The 23,945-nt window shown below is 39.6% G+C and overlaps 2 protein-coding genes across 3 annotated transcripts in view; both read right to left on the reverse strand.

Moving 5' to 3' along the window:
* Window positions 1–23,945, reverse strand: part of ODAD2 (outer dynein arm docking complex subunit 2) — a 182,302-nt gene that overhangs the window by 109,496 nt on the left and 48,861 nt on the right. For both annotated transcript variants that reach the window (XM_058532680.1, XM_058532681.1), the window contains 6 exons: window positions 16,097–16,243; window positions 15,276–15,485; window positions 11,435–11,677; window positions 10,981–11,091; window positions 1,799–1,953; window positions 776–1,018 (listed from right to left, as the gene is read on the reverse strand). In XM_058532680.1, the coding sequence (XP_058388663.1) occupies window positions 776–1,018; window positions 1,799–1,953; window positions 10,981–11,091; window positions 11,435–11,677; window positions 15,276–15,485; window positions 16,097–16,243 (1,109 nt within the window). The remainder of the gene's footprint in view (window positions 1–775; window positions 1,019–1,798; window positions 1,954–10,980; window positions 11,092–11,434; window positions 11,678–15,275; window positions 15,486–16,096; window positions 16,244–23,945) is intronic.
* The window catches only part of MPP7 (MAGUK p55 scaffold protein 7), a 456,322-nt gene that overhangs the window by 51,638 nt on the left and 380,739 nt on the right, over window positions 1–23,945 (reverse strand). The gene's annotated exons all lie outside the window — the stretch shown is intronic.

Here is a 23,945-nt window from a genome sequence, read left to right on the forward strand (position 1 = left end):
TTTTTGCCTCTCTCTGTTTTTATACACATCCTGTTGGTTCTAATTCTCTGGAGAACCCTAATAGAACAAGTTTGACCTGTATGGGTTCCTCCCTCTCTGGACTTTACATATACACACACACATATATATACACATACATACACATGTATAAGTGTGTGTGTATATATGTGTGTGTGTGTGTGTGTATACAAAATCTCCACATAATCTTGCTATTGTTCTCAAATTGTACCACATTTAAGTCTTTTCTTTCTAATTAGACAAGGATTTGCCTAAGGACCAAGATCATAGCTCAAAATCCTTTGTCTCAACCCCTCATCAGTTCACAGTTCTTTTCACGTGCTCAAAATGTTTGCTGAATTGAATCGAGAAATAGGAAAGATACTATGAAAATGCTACCTAGAACTACCTAGGATCTCAGTTAGATAGAGAGCTAGATAGACACTTATTCCCTAGGAGGCAAACAAAAATTTTTTTGATTGTATTAAGGTTTCTGCACAGGAAATTGATTATTGGGTATTTTAAATCCTCCCAGTATGCCCAGCTTCAGTCCTCCAGCTCAACCAAGGGAACAATCTGGCTCTGTTAAGTCATGATTTGGTAACCTTGTAGTTATTTACATGTAGACACATTTTACCTTTTCATCATTCCTGCACACCAATTCTAAATGATGACGCTATTCCATGACTACCCAAGTGGTTCCTCGAACATTCTCAGATAAAATCTTTCTGTCTCCCTGAACACTCTCAGATAAAATCCAGTCTCTAGGGCCACTTACGTCATACTTTCAGGTTCTACTGCACAAGCACCAACTGCTTTTGTGACATTGACAAGAAGAGCTTGGTTTATTCCAACGAGGAGGTTCACAAGTGGCTGAATACCACCACATTTCCGGACAATGACGCGGTTTTCATATTCCTGGCAGCATTCTCCCAACGCACCAACCACATTCACAAGTACTTCTTCGGGTTGATCAGTTAGAAGTCCCACCAAGGTTTCAATGGCTTTGTATTCCCGAAACCTAAGTTCATCAGAAAAAGAGGGAGGAAGGGAGGGAAAGAAGAGAACAGTATTATTTTTGGTATAAAGTTAGCTGATAACATAAATAGCTAAAAATTACTAAATGTCAACTTTATGCTCGTTCAATCCTTACAACAACCCTATGATGTAGATACTACTATAATCTTCATTTTCAGAAGGCTAATCTGAAGCTTGGTAAATAGTGAAGCTAACATGTACACCCTGTCATCTGCTCCAGACCTGTGCCCTTAACCACTACGCTACACAGCCTCTAAGACAACTACTTCCTTCAGATCTGAGCATCAGTGATTCCACTATGCTGAGGTTTTTTTCCCCCATGTTACAGAGACTATTTTACATGAACAAAGCAAAATAAATCTATTTTGTGCTAAATAGGACATATGAATTTCTTGTTAAAGAAAATCATCAGCCTGAAACAAGGAAGAGTTGCCTCAGAACATCCATCATAGAGTGTGTGAACTCTAAAAATATATAAAGAGATAAATATGAAGAATAAATCAAATGATCATAAAGTTTACAAATACTATAAAATTCAGTGAAGTCATATTTGAAAATGACCATTGCCAGGTGGTGGGATAGGAAGCAGGGGTCTTTCATTTCTAAGAATCCCTTAATCCTGCCAACTTAATCCAGAATGTACATCCATGAAAACTACAAGAGTAGCATTAGAATTGACTCTTTATTAAAACAGCATTAAATTACAAGAATGTGTTTTGGTGGCCATATTTTTATTACAGAATATTGCAATGCCTTCTCTTACTTGGTCACATTCTCTTTGCTGATGGAACATTTCCATATTGCCCCTGTCACAGCAGCCAACCGTTCTTTATTGTCAGTGTTATTGAGCAGGCTAGCCAAGGGTTTAAGTCCTCCATGCAGCCTAACCAGGTCACGGGTTTCTTCATCTTCAGCACACTACACAGAAAGTCAAGTCAGAGGCTCTCAGTGATCAAGGCATATCAAGCTTTCAGTGATTACAAAGGAGGCTGCCATTCTGGAAGCTATGACACCTCTTTTCAGAGAGTACCATTTTCTGAAGGAGCCTCCAAGTAAGATATAATTCTTCTCTACAATGGCTATCCTGACAGTATCTCTCTTCCCATAAAGGGTTTTGGCAATGTCTAACAGTTTCTACATACTTGGCAATTCTCCCAAGCCAGTTCTGAGGTAGCCTGGGCTTCCACTGAAACAGAGACAGAGGTCGGTAAGTTATCTAGAATGTCACATGCGTGGACGGAGGATTTCTGCAGTGATGCAACCCAGAATCCTGGGAAAATGTAGCAGAGAAGTTGGAGGAGTGATAGGAATTCAGTCAGATCTTCAACGACCTCAAAAATCTAAGAGATGAGGAACTTCCCCAGCAGAGTTTCTATGCCCAGAGCAGTGGGTTGTATCAATAGCAAGTGACATTTTATTTAAACATGTTTATCCATGTTTGTGTCATCCTTTGAAATAAATATGTACTGTATAGATGTTTCCAACTGATCATCCTCCCCAGGTTATACAGCCAAAAGATGGTAATCAGTATAGGTTTGCTATCATCCTCAGCATACAGTTGGTCTCTGAGGCCATATGATACAGATGGACGTCATGTGTCATCCATGAGGGCCACTAGAAGAAACTGTCATTGTAATACACTGTGAGGCACCTGCCATGTTTATATTCTATGTGCGGATTTCGGTTCTGTTGCAAGTTTTTAAATTGCAAGTTTTAAAAATTAATCACTACTTGTAATTGACCTTTAATGGTCACTCATATGAGGCAGATATACAAATCAAGGCTGTATAGCCTTGTTACAAGCTGTGTCCCCTCAAAATCCATATGTTGAAGTTCTAACCCCTGTACCTCAGAATGTGACTGTATTTGAAGACAAGGCCTTTAAAGAGGTAATTAAGGTTAAACAAGATCATTGAGGTGGGCTCTGGTGTCCTTATAGGAAGAGGATATTAGGACACAGAGGAAGGACTATGTGAAGACAGAGGGAGAATGACACATGAATATGAAGACAGCCATTTACAAGCTAAGGAGAGAATCTTCAGAAGGAACCAACCCTGTTGACACCTTGATCTTGGACTTCTAGCCTCTTCCAAACTGTGACAAAATAAATTTCTGTTGTTTAAGCTATCCATGAGGGGTACTTTGTTATGGTAGCCCTAGCAAACTAATATAACCCTCTACTGACATGAGCTCTTTCTCTGACTTTATCTTCTTGGTGCACTCTCTCACTTGGCACATTTTAAAATGCATTCCTCTAGGAAATCTATTCTCATTAGGTAGAAGCTACCATGGCCAGTAACCAGCCATATACTAATTTGTCAAGGCCATCTTTTCTTCCCCTTTGCCATTCCAATCTGTTTTCTGGTATATCATGAAATTTACAAGCCACAAAAAGTTAATGAAGATTAAAACAAGTAAATTAACAAAAAGATAAAACAGGAACACATGCACTCATGCATCCATCTTGTCTTGGTGGGAAATAAATTTCCCAAGACCACAGTGTTCGAATAGGATATATGAAAATCAATATATAAACATCAGGTGTCCATCATTATATATCTTTTTAATTTTTTGTTTATTGCAGTAACATTGGTTTATAAAATTGTATAAATTTCAGGTGTACATCATTATACTTCTATTTCTGCATAGATTACATCATGTTCACCACCCAAATACTAATTACAACCCATCACCAAACACATGTGCCAAATTATCCCTTTCGCCCTCCTCCCTCCCCTCATCCCCTCTGGTAACCACCAATCCAATCTCTGTCTCTATGTGTTTGTTTATTGTTGTTATCTACTACATAATGAAGGAAATCATACGGTATTTGACCTTCTCCCTCTGACTTATTTCACTTTGCATAATACCCTCAATGTCCAACCATGTCGTCACAAATGCCTGGATTTCATCCTTTCTTATGGCTGAGTAGTATTCCATTGTGTATATATACCACATCTTCTTTATCCATTCGTCCCTTGATGGGCACTTAGGTTGCTTCCAAGTCTTGGCTATTGTGAATAACGCTGCAATGAACACAGGGGTACATGTATCTTTATGCATTGGTGTTTTCAAGTTCTTTGGATAAATACCCAGCAGTGGAATAGCTGGATCATATGGTAGTTCTATCCTTGATTTTTTGAGGAATCTCCATACTGTTTTCCATAGTGGCTGCACCAGTTTGCACTCCCACCAGCAGTGTATGAGAGTTCCCTTCTCTCCACATCCTCTCCAACACGTTTCCTGTCTTGTTAATTATAGCCATTTTGACGGGCGTGAGGTGATATCTCATTGTAGTTTTGATTTGCATTTCCCTGATAGTTAATGATTTTGAACATCTTTTCATCTGTCTGTTGGCCATCTGTATATCTTCTTTGGAGAAATGTCTGTTCAGGTCTTTTGCCCATTTTTTAATTGGGTTGGTAGTTTTTTTGTTGTTGAGATGCATGAGTTCTTTACATATTTTGGAGATTAAGCCCTTATCAGATGTATGGTTTGCAAATATCCTCTCCCAATTGTTAGGTTGTCTTTTCGTTTTGTTGATGGTTTCCTTTGCTGTGCAGAAGCTTTTTAGTTCGATGTAGTCCCATTTGTTTATTTTTTCTATTGTTTCTCTTGCCCGGTCAGACATGGTGCTTGAAAATATGTTGCTAAGACCGATGTCGAAGAGCATACTGCCTAAGTTTTCTTCTAGAAGTTTCATAGTTTCAGGTATACATTCAAGTCTTTACTCCATTTTGAGTTAATTTTTGTGTATGGTGTAAGGTAAGGGTCTACTTTCATTTTTTTGCATGTGGCTATCCAGTTTTCCCAACACCATTTGTTGAAGAGAATTTCTTTTCTCCATTGTATGTTCTTGGCTCCTTTGTCAAAGATTAGCTGTCCACAGATGTGTGGGTTTATTTCTGGGCTTTCGATTCTATTCCATTGATCTGTGTGTCTATTTTTGTGCCAGTACCATGCTGTTTTGGTTACTGTAGCTTTGTAGTATATTTTGAAATCAGGGAGTGTGATACCTCCAGCTTTGTTCTTTTTTCTCAGGATTCCTTTAGCTATTCGGGGTCTTTTGTTGTTCCATATAAATTTTAGGATTCTTTCTTCTATTTCTGTGAAAAATGTTGTTGGAACTTTGATAGGGATTGCATTGAATCTATAGATTGGTTTAGGAAGTATGGACATCTTAACTATGTTAATTCTTCCAATCCAAGAGCACAGAATATCTTTCCATTTCTTTGTGTCTTCTTCAACTTCTTTCAGCAATGTTTTATAGTTTTCCGTGTACAGCTCTTTCACCTCTTTGGTTAAGTTCATTCCTAGGTATTTTATTCTTTTTGTTGGAATTATAAATGGGATGGTATTCTTAATTTCTCTTTCTGCTACTTCGTTGTTATTGTATAGAAATGCAACTGATTTTTGTATGTTGATTTTGTATCCTGCAACTTTACCATATTCGTTTATTACTTCTAAAAGTTTTCTGGTGGATTCTTTAGGGTTTGCTATACATAAAATCATGTCATCTGCAAATAGTGAGAGTTTCACTTCTTCCTTTCCTATTTGCATCCCATTTTTTTCTTTCTCTTGCCTGATTGCTCTGGCTAGGACTTCCAATACTATGTTCAATAGGAGTGGTGACAGTGGGCATCCTTGTCTGGTTCCTGTTCTTAGAGGGATAGCTTTTAGTTTTTCACCATTGAGGATGATATTAGCTGTGGGTTTGTCATATATGGCCTTTATTATGTTGAGGTACTTTCCTTCTATACCCATTTTCTTCAGAGTTTTTATCATAAATGGATGCTGTATCTTGTCAAATGCTTTCTCTGCATCTATTGAGATGATCATGTGATTTTCATTCTTCAATTTATTAATGTGGTGTATTACGATGATTGATTTGTGAATGTTGAACCATCCCTGCATCCCTGGAATAAATCCCACTTGATCACGGTGTATAATCTTTTTAACGTATTGTTGTATGCGATTTGCTAATATTTTGTTGAGGATTTTTGCATCGATGTTCATCAGTGATATTGGCATGTAATTTTCTTTTTTTGTGTTGTCCTTGTCTGGTTTTGGTATCAGGGTAATGTCAGCTTCGTAGAATGAGTTATGGGGCTTTCCGCCTGCTCAATTTTTTGGAAGAGTTTGAGAAGGATAGGTATTAAGTCTTCTTTGAATGTTTGGTAGAATTCACCAGGGAAGCCGTCTGGTCCTGGACTTTTATTTTCGGGGAGGTTTTTGATTACTGTTTTGGTCTCCTTACTGGTGATTGGTCTATTCAAATTCTCTACTTCTTCTTGATCCAGTTTTGGAAGCTTGTATGATTCTAAGAATTTATCCATTTCTTCCAGATTGTCAAACTGATTGGCATATAGCTTTTCACAGTATTCTCTTATAATCTTTTGTATTTCTGAGGTGTCTGTTGTAATTTCTCCTCTTTCATTTCTGATTTTACTTATTTGTGCCTTCTCTCTTTTTTTCTTGGTGAGTCTAGCTAAAGGTTTGTCAATTTTGTTGATCTTTTCAAAAAACCAGCTCTTGGTTTTATTAATTTTTTCTATTGTTTTTTTGGTCTCTATTTCATTTATTTCTGCTCTGATTTTTATGATTTCCCTTCTTCTACTGATTTTGGGCTTTGTTTGTTCTTCGTTTTCCAGTTCCTTTAGGTGCATTGTTAGATTATTTATTTGAGATTTTTCTTGTTTGCTGAGATCGGCCTGTATTGCTATAAACTTCCCCCTTAGAACCACTTTTGCTGTATCCCATAAATGCTGGCATGTTGTATTTTCATTTTCATTTGTCTCCAGGTATTTTTTGATTTCTTCTTTGATTTCTTGGTTGACCAGTAGCATTTTGTTTAATCTCCACATATTTGTGGCTTTTCTGATTGTCTTCCTATAGTTGATTTCTAGTTTCATACTGTTGTGGTCAGAAAAGATGCTTGGTATTATTTCAATCTTCTTAAATTTATGGAGACTTGTTTTGTGGCCTAATATGTGATCAATCCTGGAGAATGTTCCATGTGCATTTGAAAAGAACGTGTGTTCTTTTGTTTTTGGATGGAATGCTCTGTATATATCTACTAGGTCCATCTTTTCTAGTGTGTCATTTAAGGCCAATGTTTCCTTATTGATCTTCTGTTTGGATGATCTATCCATTGGTGTAAGTGGAGTGTTAAAGTCCCCCACTATTATTGTGTTACTGTCTATTTCTCTTTTTATGTCTCTTAATAATTGCTTATGTATTTAGGTGTACCTACATTGGGTGCGTAGATATTTACAAGTGTTATATCCTCTTGTTGGATTGTTCCCTTGATCATTATGTAATGCCCATCTTTGTCTCTTTTTACAGTTTTTGTTTTAAAGTCTATTTTGTCTGATATGAGTACTGCAACCCCAGCTTTCTTTTCATTGCCATTTGCGTGGAGTATCTTTTCCATCCCTTCACTTTCAGTTTGTGAGTGTCTTTAGGTCTGAAGTGTGTCTCTTGTATGCAGCATATATATGGGTCTTGTTTTTTTATCCAATCAGTCACCCTACGCCTTTTAATTGGAGCATTTAGTCCATTGACGTTTAAAGTAGCTATTGATAAGTATGTACTTACTGCCATTTTTTAACTTTTTTTTTCCTCAGTGTTTTAGTAGTCCTTCTTTGTTCCTTTCTTCTTCTATACAGAATTGATGGTCTCTTTAGTCTGACCTCTGTCTGAAAGCTCTACTCTTTAACTCCCCTCCTCCCTCCTTTTATGTTTTTGATATCATATCTAACCTCTTTTTTGTGCATTTGTATCCATTACCCTCTTATCATGGAAATAGATAATTTTTCCTATTTGTGGTCTTCTCTTTTCCCCTTAAATCAGTCCCTTTAACATTTCTTGTAGCACTGGTTTCTTGGTGACAAACTCCTTCAATTTTTGCTTGTCTGGGAAATTTTTGATCTCTCCTTCCATTTTGAATGATAACCTTGCTGGGTAGAGTATTCTTGGCTGTAAGTTTTTTCCTTTAAGCACTTTAAATATATCATGCCACTCTCTTCTAGCCTGTAAGGTTTCTGCTGAGAAGTCAGCTGATAGCCTTATGGGGTTTCCTTTGTATGTAACTTGACATTCTCTTGCGGCTTTTAGGATTCTCTCTTTATCTTTAATTCTGGGCATTTTGATTATGATGTGTCTTGGTGTGGGCCTCTTTGGGTTTATCTTGTTTGGGGCTCTCTGTGCTTCCTGTACCTGGATGTCTGTTTCCTTCCTTAGGTTAGGGAAGTTTTCATCTATTATTTCTTGAAATAGATTCTCTGCCCCTTTGTCTCACTTTTCTCCTTCCGGGACACCTATAACACAGATGTTAGTGTGCTTGATGTTGTCCCAGAGGTCCCTTAGACTGTCCTCACTCTTTTTAATTCTTTTCTCTTTTACCTGTTCAGCTTGGGTAATTTCTTCTAGTCTTTCGTCCAGCTCACAGATTCGTTCTTCTGTATCCTCTACTCTGCGTTTGAGTCCCTCTAGTGAATTTTTCATTGCCAGTATTGTATTCTTCATTTCTGATTGGTTCTTTTTTATATCTTCCATTTCTTTGTTGACATTCTCACTGAGTTCATCTGTTCTTCTCCCCAGATCAGTGAGCATCCTTAACACTCTTTGTTTGAACTCTCTGTCAGGTAGGTTGCTCATTTCTGTTTCACTTAGTTCCTTTTCTGGGGTTTTGTCCTGTTCCCTTACTTGGAATGTATTCCTTTGCCTCCTCATTTTGCCTCTTTCCCTGTGCTTGTGTCTACGTATTAGGTAGGTCAGCCACGTCTTCTGCTCTTGGATAGCTGACCTTATGTAAGTGACGCCTTAGCAGGCCTGTTGTGTGCTTCCCTCAGTTCTCAATGTCAGGGGTGACCCCTATGTGGGCTACATGTGTCCTTCTGTTGTGGCCTGTTTGCTCTCCCTGTAGGCGCCCAAGGAGGCCGAGTTATGCTCCTGGCCAGCTGTTGTAATGCTCAGCTGCTTGTAGTTGTTGTGGGCCCTTCAGTCTCTTTATGAGGTGTGGGGAGCCCCAGCACAGTTGGCTGCAAGTGCTAATACCACATTTGTGTTGCAGTATTTCTTTTAAGTGAGTAGGCCCCCAGTGTGACAGGTTGTTAGGCTCAGGGCCTTACAATTGCTATAAGCCTCCAGCTTTTAGGTCTCTTGTCAGGTCTCTTGTCAGCTCTCTGAGGATTGCAGCTGGGTGGGGCTGGCCTCAGGCACGGGAGCATCCAATTGTTTCAGGCTTTGGAAGGTGGGGCAAACCCCTATGTGGGTCTTTGAGAAGCACAAGTCTTCTGCAGCTGACAAGCCCTGCCACCCACAGGTCCATACACACAGTCAACACAGTCCTGCCCTGTGTGCGTGCCCCGACCTCCTGAAGCGGACCCAGTCTCTCCATGGCGGGAGCCCCAGAGGCTCCACCACCACCCCATACTCTCCACCGGCTCCCTGTGCACGCCCTGCCCCACTGAAGTCGGCTCAGTCGCCAGGCTGCAGAGAATCCAGTCACCAATCTATGCAGGCCCACAAGTTGCCTGAAGGCTTGTTGTTGGGCGGGGCCAGTCTCTAGGGTGGGCTGCCTGCCCTGGCTGAGCTGGATTAAATCTAGCGGGTGGGGCAGACCCTGGGCTAGCAGGCCTCAGGGAGAACTCCAATGGCATCTGTGTCAGCACGCCCACACCAGGCCACAACAATGGCCGCCGCCAATGTCCCAGTCCCTGGAGAGCTCTCACCTCTCACCGAGATACACTCAGGGCCTATTAGGTGAGTCTCTTTTCACCAAAGCACTGTGCACCTTTCTTTCTGGTCATTTTAGGTTGCTTTCTGAAATGGGTGAGTTTGCGGGTGGACCCCTTAAGAGCTGGTTTTGATTTCTTTGTGAACCAGCTTTTCTGGGGGTATTCCCCAATGTTTTAGTAGCAGGCAAAGTCAGATATTATGCCACTCGTCTCGATTGTGCTGGGTCCACAAAATGCCCCCAGCGGGGGTGCTCCCTGGCTCAGGGCCCCGCTCCTCCAGGGAGGCTCCGTGCCTGTGGGCTGCTCCCAGGTGGCCGTGAAGCTGGCGGCTTGTGAAGGCGGCGTTTTTTCTCTCCAGAAGGGAGTTTCTGCCTCTTCTACCTCAATTAGGATTGTCCGTTGTTGCAGGAGGTCCTCTTATCCAGTTTTCAGTTCTCTCTCAGGGTTAATTTTTCCACGAGTAGTTGTAAATTGGCTGTGTCCGCGGGAGGAGGTGAGTTCAGAGTCTGCCTACGCTGCCATCTTGACTTCATCCCCACATCATTATATTTTGATTTCTGTGTAGACTACGTCATGTTCACCACCCAAAGTCTAATTATCATCTTGAAATTTATACAATGTTATAAACTAAAGTTACCTCAATCAAAAAAAAGCAATATGGAGGCACCATGTACATATTTAGCTATTTTACACTAGGTAAATCATTTTAGCAAAGATATAAGAGTCTTATAGAATTGTAAATAACCAGACATGCTGAAGCAGGTTTCTCCCTTGACATATACAGGCATCTGTCATTAGCACAGGACAGTGGTTCTCACACCTATGTGTGCATGAAAATCCCTGGGGGTTCTTGTTAAAAATGCAGATCCCCCCGGGCCGGCCCTGTGGCTTGGTGGTTAAGTGCGCGCGCTGCGATGCTGGTGGCCCGGGTTCGGATCCCGGGTGCGCATCGAGGCACCACTTCTCCGTCCATCCTGAGGCTGAGTCCCACATACAGCAACTAGAAGGATGTGCAGCTATGACATACAACTATCTACTGGGGCTTTGGGGGGAAAAAATAAAATAAACAAAATCTTTAAAAAAAAAAAAAAAAAAAAAAAGCAGATCCCTAAGTCCCATCCTCAGAGACCGAGACCTCATGTTTAGAAATACGGCCTTAAACTAGATGAAAAAGAACACTACAAATGTCCAGAGTCCATCGTACCTGGTAGATGGCCATGGCACAGTGTTCCTGCAGCTGCTCATTCTCACTATTGAGGTTCTTTACTAGATTTTCAATGATCCTTTCTGCTTTGATTGCAGCTCGGTAACTTTCCTAGGAAAATAAACTTAAATATTTATGGGTGTATAATGCATGAATGTAAGTATCTATTCACATTTATTAATAATTACCATGAACAAATTTTCTTAGTAAATAAACACCATAGTCCAAGCATAACATATCGATGTAAGAATACGAGAATTTAGTCAACATTTCCAAAAATATATCACACAGGTACCAGCGTAATTAACATTCTATTAGTTTGATCTACTCGTCCTAAAAGAATGCTGACTTCATGAAAATAAACCCCTTGGCAGTCATGATCACCTTAAAAATTATTTTCAACTAAAGAAATTAAAGTAAATGAAAGCAAGGGAAGCAGAGCTGGCCTGGGTACCTCTGAGGCACATTCTTGCAAAGTCCCCACCACCGGAATTAGCATGTCTTCATGAGAAGTCTTCAGTAATCGAGCCAACAAAGGAATGCCCCCGGCTTTCCGAATGGCTTCTTTATTTGCATAACTCTTACTGCAGCTCCACAGCGCCAGCGCCCCGCAGCGAGCCACTTCCACATCTCTGGTCTCATACAGACTCGACTGAGCAGGTTCTGTTGAATTCTGCCCACAGTCAAGTAGAGCGACCTACAAGAACAGATAAATACAATGTACATGGGAATCTTCAACATAAAACTTAATGCATCCCTCAATAGCTACAGGGCTGCTACCAAGCTCAGCTCCATCAAAAATAAGAACACTTTTAAAAATTAACTTTCATAGTACATAGCAGTCAGTAAAGCAAAGAAACAAACAAAATTCTTCAAAATACCTTCACTCAGGTTTGGGAGCTTTTATATTTCCTTCCCACAAGAAATTTAATCCCACTAAGATAGTATTTTCTTAATACAGCTCTAAGATTTACATTAGTAAGATTTGTAAACCACATCCTCGGCCCTGGTATCTCAGAAAATTAGGCTCCCTAAAGCCATTAGAACTTTCTAATGAGAACTGACTCAATGGGCTTCACACTCTTAAAACCATGAGACCTCTTTGGAGGACACAGCCCTCCGCCCGTACTACCGAAATCAACCAAACCAAACAGCACAGCTGCCAGGATCCTCTCTTTTCTTTGCAATAACCAAAGTCACTGAAGATCTTAAGGGAAAGGCAATTTATCTGGATACAGCTGTCTGTCAGTGTACCCCATGGAGGAAGTGAAGCCAGGCCTCCCAGAGGTGTCTATCCTACACGTGTCTACTCCACTCTCCTCTCTCTGCAGGCCGAATTTCATGGATACTGTCCACATACTCATGACCACCAATCCTGAGTTTAGAAGAGAGTAGCCCAGACTAAGTAGAGTCTCTGATTCCTAATTCCAAATTCCTAGGAGACAGATCCTGTGAGAGCAGCGTTGAGTCAAGTGTACACTCATGGTCTAATTAGTTATGGCCCAAGAAAGGACAGGGGGTGAGGAGTATTTACACGGCCTTCAGGTGTCTACTGGGAATGGGATAGCAACGAAGGAAAGAAATTCTACGACAATGGGATTGAACACACAGCAGAAAGCCTAAAGGTATCTGTCTTCCACAGTTACTCCTTCATTCTCTCTATAAGGTCCAAACTCCATAGTTCATTGGATGAGGCCCTGTGTGATCACCATGGTCCTCCATCTTCGTCTCTCACTGCTCAGCCCATCTCATCCTAGGTCCGGCCACATTAAACTACATGCAGTTGCCAAACACTCAAGGTTGATTCCCAGCTCTGGGCCTTCACCAACATGGCTTCATGTTCGTGAAATGCCTTTCCCGGGTATGTCCTCATGACAAATACCTACTCATCTTTCAAGACTCAGCAAAGGCAACAACTCCTCTCTCCAGTCTTTCTTGACCCTCTTCCTCCAAGTAGAGTTGGTTGATCACCCCCCTCCTCTGTTCCTCCATTATTCCCAGTGCTGACTCCCATAAAATAGCCAAAACTCGCCATTACACTTACATTTTTACCTGTAGTCCCCCTCCTCCCACATCCCTCCCCACCACATCCCTCCCCACCACGAGACTGTGACATCACTGTGGTAAGGGACATACATTTATTTATATTTACTTATATTCATGTTCCCACCACCTAGTTATGTACCTGACACACATTTCAAGAAATGTTTGAAATGGTTTTCAGTGAAAGGCTCAAGTATGCTACCTACAGAGAAACACGGAAACTTGTCACAGGACTAACGGCACTGGATCTTGCAATATTTTCCTGCCTGGATGCCTTCTCCCTGCTTGCTCAGACTTCATGTCTTCTGCCCAGTCTTCTACTGGGTGTGCCTCTGCAGAGACTGACCTCCATCTAGGTGCCCAAATCCACTGTGGCCAGCGCCATCCTGCCTGCTCTGATACTGACCTTGGTTCCCTTGCTCTGGTGCCATAACCAGCCCACTGCTTCATCTCTGTATTGAGTGATCTCCCTCATTTCCAGCTTTAGTTGGGGGCTCCTAGCTGTATGTCACCTCCCCCCACCCTATACCTAGCAAACCAAAAATGGATCCCCAATCCTGCTCCTTCCCAGATGTGTTCTCAACCTAGCAATTACAAGTTTATTATTAGTTTATCCATTATTGGTCTTGCCTGTTCCTAATTTAGCTATTATTTAAAATTAAATTAAAATGTGCATCATTATCTTGACTAGGTTAGTGCGACTGTCCATATTCTAGGTCCCCAAAACATGATGCGTAAGACTCCCATAAAAACACATTTTCGTTTTATACTACATTCCTCATTCTTATAATTTAATGGCAGCAGTTTCAGTGGACAGCCACATCAGCCTACCATATGATTTCATTATTTAAGCAGAAGAATGATACTCATAGTAATAATTACCTTTCCCCCAACATTTTATTATGAAAATTTTCAAACACACGCAAAGGCTGAAAGAATATAGTAATTGCACAGCAACATCCATATATCCATCACCTAAATTCTGTAATTAACATTCTGCCATATTTGTTTTACCCCATAGCTAACCATCTAGTCACCCATCTCTCCAGCCATAAGTCGTCTTATTTTTGAAGCAAATAATTATAATTTATAGGGCTCTACAGATACAAGTGAATACACAGAATCTCTCAGTAAATTTCTAAACACATTTCACTGTGTACATATTCCCATTAAATCCATATTAATTCAATAGGTATTTATTAACTCTTTTTATGTGTAAAGTTCTGGGCTAAGTGCTCTGGATGAGACTAAGATGAATAAGACATGTCTCTGATCTTAAGGAACTGAAAGTGCAGAAGTAGAGAAAATCCAGCCTGATAAAAGCTGTGGGAGAGACACAAGATCTGCTGATCCTTACTAAGCAGGATGAAAATGGATTTCCATATTGCATTTTATTAAGGTCTTTCCTGCTGTGGCAAAGGTGCTGAGCAGAATGCTAACTTTTTCCTTTCAGTGATAGTTATTGAAACCATTATTTTTCTGATTATAAAAGTAATACTTACACAACAAACTGGCAAATGTAGAAAAATAGGAAGAAAATCTGGTAATCATTTCAGAGAAAATCCCTGTGAACAATTTTGTGTATTCACTCCAAGTGTTTTTTCTACACTTGTTAGGTAGCTCTTTCAAAATTGAGATCGCCAGTATCATCAGTTTTAATCCTGTTATGATTTTTTATATAATATTAAATATACATTTATTCCTTGTTACTAAATAAACTTCCAAAACATAATATTAATAGCTGACAATAGACATTTCTTATGGATATAATGCAAATTATTTTACTAATCTCATATTGTAAAACACACTAAAGTTTTCAGTTGTCACTCTTGTAGGTAACAATAGGATAAATAAGTACCTGCAGCTCTGACTCTCTTCTTGGGGGACAGTCCTCATAGTGAGGTCACCACATCAGAGGGCACAGGCTACCAGACTGCTTTCCACTGTGCAGGGTCTCACCATCCCCACACCAACACTGCACACACACGTGAATGTGTCCCCACCACTGTGAGACGTGAAAACTACATCTATTTCTTAAAATTCATATTTCCTTGAAAAATGAGGTTGAACATGTTTTTTGGCCTCTTGCTAATGTAAATACACAAAAATAATTTTCAAGGACATGTTATACAAAAAGAAGATTCCCAGAACACGCCCTATGGTTATTTAACGTCTGGGCGTGGCCAGGAAGGACAGGGAGTTGACGTCTCGGTTGCAGCTGGTGTGCTGATGACAAGGTCAGTGGTACTCACCAGTTTGGTGATGCCCCCGTGGCATCTCACCGCCCGCCAGGCTCTTCTAAACTTGGCAACATTAGCAATTGTCTCAGCTGCCAAACATTTCAGACTCTTATATGGAGAATCAAGTATATTAACCATAATTGGTAAGCCCCCAAGGTCAACAATATTACGTCTGATTTGAGGATTATGACTGATTTCCTTCAGGATTTTTAATGAACCAATCTAAATGAGAAAAAAAAGTTATAGATGTAATGAGTGCTTAATATATAACCAGGACTATATTTTTAAAAATTCCAAGTCTACCGAAAATCCTTCCCCAATTAAGTTTTTTAAAGAAATAGTTTCTGTTTCCAGGTGTTAACACACATATCCTCTGTATACTCCTTCAGTTATGTAAACAAACATTCATCATCTAAGAAGCACGAACTACAGTCATGTGCCGCATAATGACGTTTCGGTCAACGATGGACCACATATATGACGGCGATCCCATGAGATTAATACCGTTTAGCCTAGGTGTGCAGTGGGCTGTACCATCTGAGTTTGTGTAAGTACACTCTACGATGTTCGCACGATGACGAAATTGCCTAAAGACGCATTTCTCGTAACATAGCCCCGCTGTTAAGCGACACATGACTGTAATGGAAAAGAACCAGAAGAGAAGGCAGAGAAGCAGATGAGAAGAGCAGCTAACAGCAGACGTGGCAGGTTATCAGGAATAACAGCAGAGGAAGACAAGAAACAGTCAGCAGGAGGCAGACACTCAGCACTAAGAAGAGAACCACAAGAAGCTATGAAGAAGGCTCCTCGCCCGCTGTGACAAAGCCACACACCTTACATTTGACTTCATCTGTATCAAGTAAATTTATTAAAACTTCAAGGCCTCCAACATCCCTGACTGCCAACTGGCAGGTCTCTTGCGCTAAGTTGAAATCCTTCATTGAACACAACGCAATCACTGTAGCTGTCTGATTTCCTCCCTAAGAAGACACAATGCCATAGAAAGGTTAAATAGGATCACACTCCCGTAGAAATTTACAAAATGCTTACGAATCCACGAACTGGGAAATGTGTCTCCCTATACACACAGCACATAAAATTTTTTTAAGTTCTCTGAGTGGGTTACAATTTGCTAAATGAATCGTGTAGAGCTGACGCAGGAAAAAGCTGGACAGAGTGTCATAAAACATTATTACAATTAAGAGTCAACATTTAAAGGTGGTCTGTCAGCTTTAAACAGCTACAACATTAGGCAGTATTAGCACATTAAATAGAGTCAAGGGGCAAGCCTTGAGAGGTCCACTGAGGAATGAGTTTTATTTGGAGGCAATAGGCAGTCCCTGTGGTTTTTGAACAGTGTACAGTGCAATGCAAACCATGTCAGAAAATTACTCTTACAGATGTACATAGAACAGTCTGGAACAGAGAAACCTGGAGGAAGGGAAACCATGTGGGAGGCAGTACAATAATCCATACTGGGACCAATGGTAAGCGGAGTAAGTGCTAGGGGGTCAGGAAAGAGGATGCAATTGCATCAAGAACTGGAGATGACCTGGTGGGTGGACGAAGGAGGAAAAAAGAAGCCATCATGGATGTGAGTGAAATACTGGCCCAATGTAAACAATCATGCAAATCAATGTCTCCTTAGCTAACCACCACAAGTGAAGAGTAGTGGGAAACGGCTCCTTGAAGATAAAACAATCTGAGAGATGAAAAAAAATTTAATGATTGATCAGTGAAACAGATCCAGCAGGAAATCAAAATCAAAATTCGTGGCAGGAATTCTTAGGCAATGTCCACTGATCATTAATGCTTTGAATATCTTCAGAAGAACATACCATAGTACATATTACTTCTACAGCTATGAAGACTGGTGGGTAAATAAGAGTTCCAGTACAAGCAGTGACATTATTCATAAGACACAAAAGCAATATTTCTAATGGAGCTAAGAATACACTATTTTTGTAAAAGGTGCTCATAAAAGATAGTTGTGGATTTCTACCTCAAAACGTAGTAGAAATGGCCTCAAATAAATCTCTCTCTCGAGGCAAGATACCTACAAGCTACGTTTATTTTCATTTGCTAATCATTACTTTATATTGCCATATCTATTTTATATGTATATATATATATACACACACACACATATAATATATAGACATAGCACAAAAAATGGAAATTATATTCAAGTTGCCTAACCCCCTCCTTCTAATCACACACACACACACACACATGCAAATCCTTTTGTGAATTCAAGACCATATGTTACTTTTAAAATAAGAAACTGAACTGGGATTACTAAGAGCAAGTATCAAAAAGTGAAGAGGGAAAGGTTGAGACTTCAGCCTTTCCAGAAAATTCCCTCCACATCTCTAAAAATGTTATGAACCACTATCTTGTGGTGACATCACTGACAATTTCTGTTTTTCATACTAATTTTCCTTCCGGGTAATCTAGGCTGTCCTCTACATTCAAGATTAAGTTTAGAACGACAAGAGCCTTGATTTTATTATTCACATTTAAAATAATAAGTTTTGTTCTTACAGCTCTTAGTGTCTTTTTCTCGATATCAGGAGAAATTTTAACACCACCAATTTTCCTACAGTTGGTTTTGAAACATAAAATAATAAATCCTCCACTTATTACTGTCAGTTTCATAAACTCCCTTGGTTGGGGGCACAGGACCCCCACACACTAGCACTTCTGGTGCCTCTTTTTGAAAAACAAAAGGCAGATAGTTTGTAAACCCATAAAGAAGAATCTAAATGCTAACCGTAATTAATTAAAGAAAACAATACAGAAAAGAGAAAAGCAAAGAAAATAAGAAAAACAATTCATTAAACAAGGCTCTTCTTCTGAATTTAAATGGTCAGAAGGAGCCAGACAGTTCCCCTGCGGTATCTGAAGGGACAGAGCTGGGTTCCTACATAAAAGTTTGAAAATGCAAACCAAGAGCTTCAGGCAGGGAGAGTTCTTTAGGCAGTGGCTTCAGACTCAAGCATGACTAGGAAGCGAGAAGATGTCAAACAGCGTGTCATGTCTCAGTCAAGCCAAGAGAATCCTCTCACCCCAGGCCCAACTCCCTAAAGAAGAACCTACTGTCCCGACATTCTCAGTCGTGCCTGATCGAGGACCTTCTTGACTGCTATTCTTACATTATATTTTCTTTGGTAGCAATTTTCTACTTACACGCTCAGCACAATTATTGCTTCCTATTTCATTTCAAGGTCTCTTAATTTTTCTCTTCTAGACTATTTCCATCTTGTGTGCTTTATTTCATTGTTTACACTATAACCAATGAAATAAATTTTTTTAAAGTCATGTAATTGCAGCAGGTGCCCAAAAGGTAAGATTTTATATTTTCCTGAATTATCTCTAGGCCAATTTTGAAGCCAAAGGATGGAAAATTGACATTTATCATCGAGAAGTTAGATCCTTATAGAAAAAAAATTTCTGTAAATCATCAGCTTTTTCTGAAAATCTGGAAACATATTCATAGGCTTGAGGGATTTTTTTTAGAACAGTTTTATATTAGGGAAAGTTAGTTTTTCCACATTTCAGGATTTAGTTCTACTCTTGTCACTGACCACACTCCCCAAAGGATTATAAATCTTTCAGAATGAATACCAGAGCATGGGAGCCAAAATATTCAACATACAGAGCCACAAATGTTGGCCAATTGCTATTCTTTAAATACCAGCTATGTCAAAGGATTTTCAAATGTTCGTTCCACTTTGACCAGACGCCATAAAGATCTAACTGTGGAGAAGCAGCGCAAATATACTCCTTTTTCAATTAAATCTCTCCGGAGAATGTCATTAGTTGCCAATACTTATTTTCACATTTTATCATGCATTTGCATTTGTGAGGTTTTAAGAGCTGGAGAAAACATAGTAAAATATGGTTTTACTAGCTTCTGAAGGGTTTGAAGAATGCTTCCAGTAAGGTTTTCCACTTCTTCAATTAATGCAGTTCTTTTGCTAGTTGTCTTCCTGCCCCTGCTTCCTCTCAGACATCTCCAGGCTCTGTCGGCCTCTGGGATATCTTGCAGTTCACATTCCTTTCTATGACAAGGAGGTATTCATTTTCACAATCAGGTTTCAAACACGCACAGGTTCTCTCACTTTTCTCAAAATTTCTTTTTGAAAGACAAGCTGAAGAGAGGATATTTTTCTAAATGATGTTTTTCATTGTTTTAAATAAAATCCTTGAAATGAAAAAGTATTCCTCTATCTGATATACAGAGTGATACCCACCCCCGCCTCCCTCCTGCTGATAAGGAAGAAATAAAAATTTACTAAAGTTGAGATGAAGAATGTATTCAAGAGTAAATCAAAGAGCAAGCTCCCTCAAATAGTTCTTGTATTCTTTCATTCAATAAATTTGCACACTTACTCTTCACCGAACCTGATGCTAGGCGCTAGAGACATCCCGTTAAATAAAAACAGACGTGGTCTTTGCCTTCACAAAGCTCACAGTTTAATGGAGAAGAAAGATTTTAATTTTTTAAGCCCATCCAAATAAATGAAAACTTTAAGTCTGAGTAGTGCTAGAAGGGAGAGGGGCACGGAGCTATGGAAGCCCACAAGAGGAGACTTGAACCAGGCCTGGGGCATCAGGGAAGGTTCCCCTGAGGAAAGTATGTCTGGATTGAGGTCTGGACAAAGGTAGGAGCTTTCCCTGGTGGAGAAGGAGAGAAGTTATGAAAGGCAGACCCGTAAGAGAGAACAGAATGTGCAAACGCCCTACAGTGGAGTGGAGCACGGCTTGTTTCAGAACTAAAGAAGGCCAGTGTGGCTGAGACCTAAAGAGTGGGCAGCAGAGTGGTCCAAGATGAGCTGAAAAACTAGGTGGGCAACAGAACCTACTGGGCTTATAGGCTGGGTTAAGAATTTTACTCTTTATGCAAGATTGATAGGAAATATTCAAGGACTGTTTTTTTGTGGGGAGGGAGAGAACTAGCATGAGCTGAGTACATTCTTAAAAGCTCGTTCTGGCTGAAGAAGCCCCTGGGTGGAGGGGGCAAGTACGGATATGCAGAGACCACTGGGGTTACTGCAGCCATCCAGAGAAGAGGGTAACTTGGATTTGGAGGTCCAAGTGATTCACTGTGTGTTGTAAAGGTGTCGAGTAACTTCGTTCAGAAAAGGATGATATGAAGCTAGACGATGAAACTCTGATGGGCACACACACTCACAGGCCATCACTCTGAGCTACCATCAGAGCCCCGCACGACAAGAGGGAGACAAGAAGGCAGGCAGAGGCCTGGTTGGGAATAGAGGCCTCACTTTTCCTGTTCCCACTGTCTGCAGTCAAGAGGCAGCTGGTGAGACCTCATAAGGTGACACAACCATCACACAGCCATCCAACTGGCTTTCAGTGTTCTTAGTACTTTTTCCTCCAAACATGCCACTCAGAGCAAGAGAAGTGAACCCCTGCCAGTGACTGTTTATTAATGATGACAGAGGGCCTGGCGCCCGGCACAGAGGTTGGCTTACAGATACTCTTCCTCTCCCAGGATCAGAAATGGTGAAAAGTCAATGCCCGAAGTGAGTGGCATATAACCACGTAAGTGAAGGCAGTAAAATATACTGCTTTGCCTTCTGTTTATTTGCAAATGGATTTTATACTGATGATTCAGCACTCATAAACCCAAGACTCAAGAGATGAGACTCAAGAGAACTCCAGGAAGGAAAATGAGAAAATACTGTTCCAGAAGAAAAAAGAAATTAGACTCAGACTGTCGTAGTACAGGCTTGCTAAGAATTTTTTATCAGGAATGGGTAAGGAACAACGCAAGGATTCCCTACACAGTCTTTTTAAATAGCCATGGAACAGTTAAAGAAATTGACAACTTACTGGAGTGTCCTAGTCATTGCAATGAGGAAAAATTTGTAGCAAATGTAACTGTCTTCCTAAAAAGATTCAGAAGAATGAACTGAATAATTATGATAATTAAAAACAGCTCAGTAAAGTGGCTGGATACAAGGTCAACATTCAAAAATGAGTAACTCTCCATACACTAAGAATAACAAATCAAAATGTGTAATTTGAAAAATGTTCCCATGCCAGTATTAGCAAAATAATAATAACAAAAATATATGAGTAAATCTGACAAGAAATGTGTTGGAAATATATGAAAAAAAAAATCCATTAAGTTTTACTAAAGTACATAAAAGATTAAATCAATGAATGGTTACAGTATCTTCCTGAATAGAACAACTCAATGCTATTAAAATTGCAATTTATCCAAAAGTTATATATAAATTCATGTAAACCAACAAAATTCCCAAAAGCATTTTTTGGGGCTTTTTTTTTTCTTAACTTGACTCTCAATTCACTCTAAAGATGATCTGGAATGAAAAATATGCAAAAAGGAGTTTAAAATTTTAAGAAAACTCTCTGGCCAATCAAATCTTAACATATTCCAAAGCTACAGTAATTAAACCAGCATGGAATTGGCATGGGAACACCCAAATAAATCAACGTGACAGAGAAAGATACAGAAACAAACTCTCACACGTGCGATTACAGTACTTTATAGAGGTAGCATCTCAGATCACTGGAGGAAAGAGTGGATGAGCCAATAATCTGATCTGGATTAAGGATTTGAACTTCTTTTTTTAAGATATAAAATTACCAGAAAGAAATAGAAAATGTTTTGTTCTCTTGGAATGGCTTTAGAAGAACCTTCCTAGCTCCTAAGAGGCAAAACCCGTAAGCTGTGAAGAAAACAATATTTATTAAGGTACCATTTTAGAGCTTTCGTAACAAAAGAGTAGATAAAAAGACATAGGACAAACTGAGAAATTCTTTGCAAATAAGATAACAAAGGATTAATTTGCATCAAGACTCTAAAGACAAACAACCACATAGAAAAACAGGCAAGGTATACAATACAACGGCTATTTGACATAAGAAAAAAATGTATCAACCTCACCAGTAAGCAGGAATATGCAAATTCACACAAGATATTTTCCCTATCAGAATTGGCCAAAATAAAAAATAAAAAATGACTGCAGATTCCTGAGAATTTATAACAGTGAATCTTATTCTTAGATGAACAATTTTAATACCCTGGGGAGACTTTAAAAACTATCAATGCCCAGACCCCATTCCAGACCAATTCAGTTCAAAGTTCCACGCACAGTACATGGGCATTAGGGTTTTTGTTTGTTTGTTTGTTTCTAAGAGTCTGGCTGATTTCACTCTGTAACCAAGGTTGAAAACCTTTGGTAATTTCTGATAGAGTGTCAATTGATAATTTGCTTTCTCTGAGGAGTATCAAAAATTTTTTTCACATAAACCAAGCTTGGTTGGTTTATTACTGTTCATTGTTTTCCTCTAAACTTAAAAAGTTTTATGTAGTACTTCTCAAACTTTACTGTGCATATATTCTTTCTTTTAAAAAAGTAGCTTTATCAAGGCGTAATTCATATACCAGAAAAACTGCACATATTTAATGTATACAATTTGATGAGTTTAGACATACGCACATACCCATGATGTCATCACCACAATCAAGATAATAAAAATATCACCTCCAAAAGTTTCCTCATGTCTCCCCCTTTTATTTTGTGGTAATAACACAATACTAAGGGGCTGGCCCAGCAGCGCAGCGGTTAAGTGCGCGCGCTCCGCTGCAGCGGCCCAGGGTTCGCAGGTTCGGAATCCGGGTGCGCACCGACGCACCACTTGTCAAGCCATGCTGTGGCATCGTCCCATATAAAGTAGAGGAAGATGGGCACGGATGTTAGCCCAGGGCCAGCCTTCCTCAGCAAAAAGAGGAGGATTGGCATCGGATACTAGCTCAGGGCCGATCTTCCTCACAAAAAAAAAAAGAAAGAAATAACACAACACGAGATTTACCCTCTTAAATTTTCTAAGTGCACAATACAGTATTATTAACTATCGGCATTATGTTGTACAGCAGATCTCTAGAACTTACTCACCTTGTGTAACTGAAATTTTATACCCATTGAACAACTCCCCATGTGAACTATCAAAATTTTAAATGTGTATACTCTTTGACTCAAGCAATTCTATTTCCAAGAATCTATCCTACAGTAATAGTGTACATATCCAAAGGATATGTAAAAATATTTGCTGTAGCATTGTGGTAATAACAAAAAGTGACCTGGGAGACAACCTAAAAAGTTATCAATAAGGGGACTGTTAAATAAATTATTGATATATACATATAATGAAATACTACGTAGCAACTAAAGGGATTGAGGCAGATATGAAAGATCACCAAGACATAACATTCAATATAAAAAGCACAATGTAGAACAACAAATAATATGACTTCATTTTATGTATAAAAATGACATGTGTACGTATATAAACAGATCCATCTGGAAGGGGGCTTTCACTTTTATTCTTTTGTGTAGCTTGAATTTTTACCATGAGCATATGTCAACGTATTATTTGTACAGTAGTTTAAGATTTTAAACACAGACGGGGGTAAGGGAAGGACTAAGAGGAACATACGCGTCTGCTACGCCCTGCGCGCCACAGAAATACCGGGAGCCACAACCACCCAGAGAGCAAGAGCCGGGAAAGGAGCCGCAGCCCTTGCCAGCAGGAATCGCGAGGGCTAGTGGACCAAAAAGGGACGTGTACTTTAATATTTTCCTACAAATATGCAATTTCTAATAATGAGGACAACAGATTTATAGA

Source organism: Diceros bicornis, chromosome 36, assembly GCF_020826845.1.
Source record: "Diceros bicornis minor isolate mBicDic1 chromosome 36, mDicBic1.mat.cur, whole genome shotgun sequence".
In the NCBI taxonomy this organism is placed as follows: Eukaryota; Metazoa; Chordata; class Mammalia; order Perissodactyla; family Rhinocerotidae; genus Diceros; species Diceros bicornis.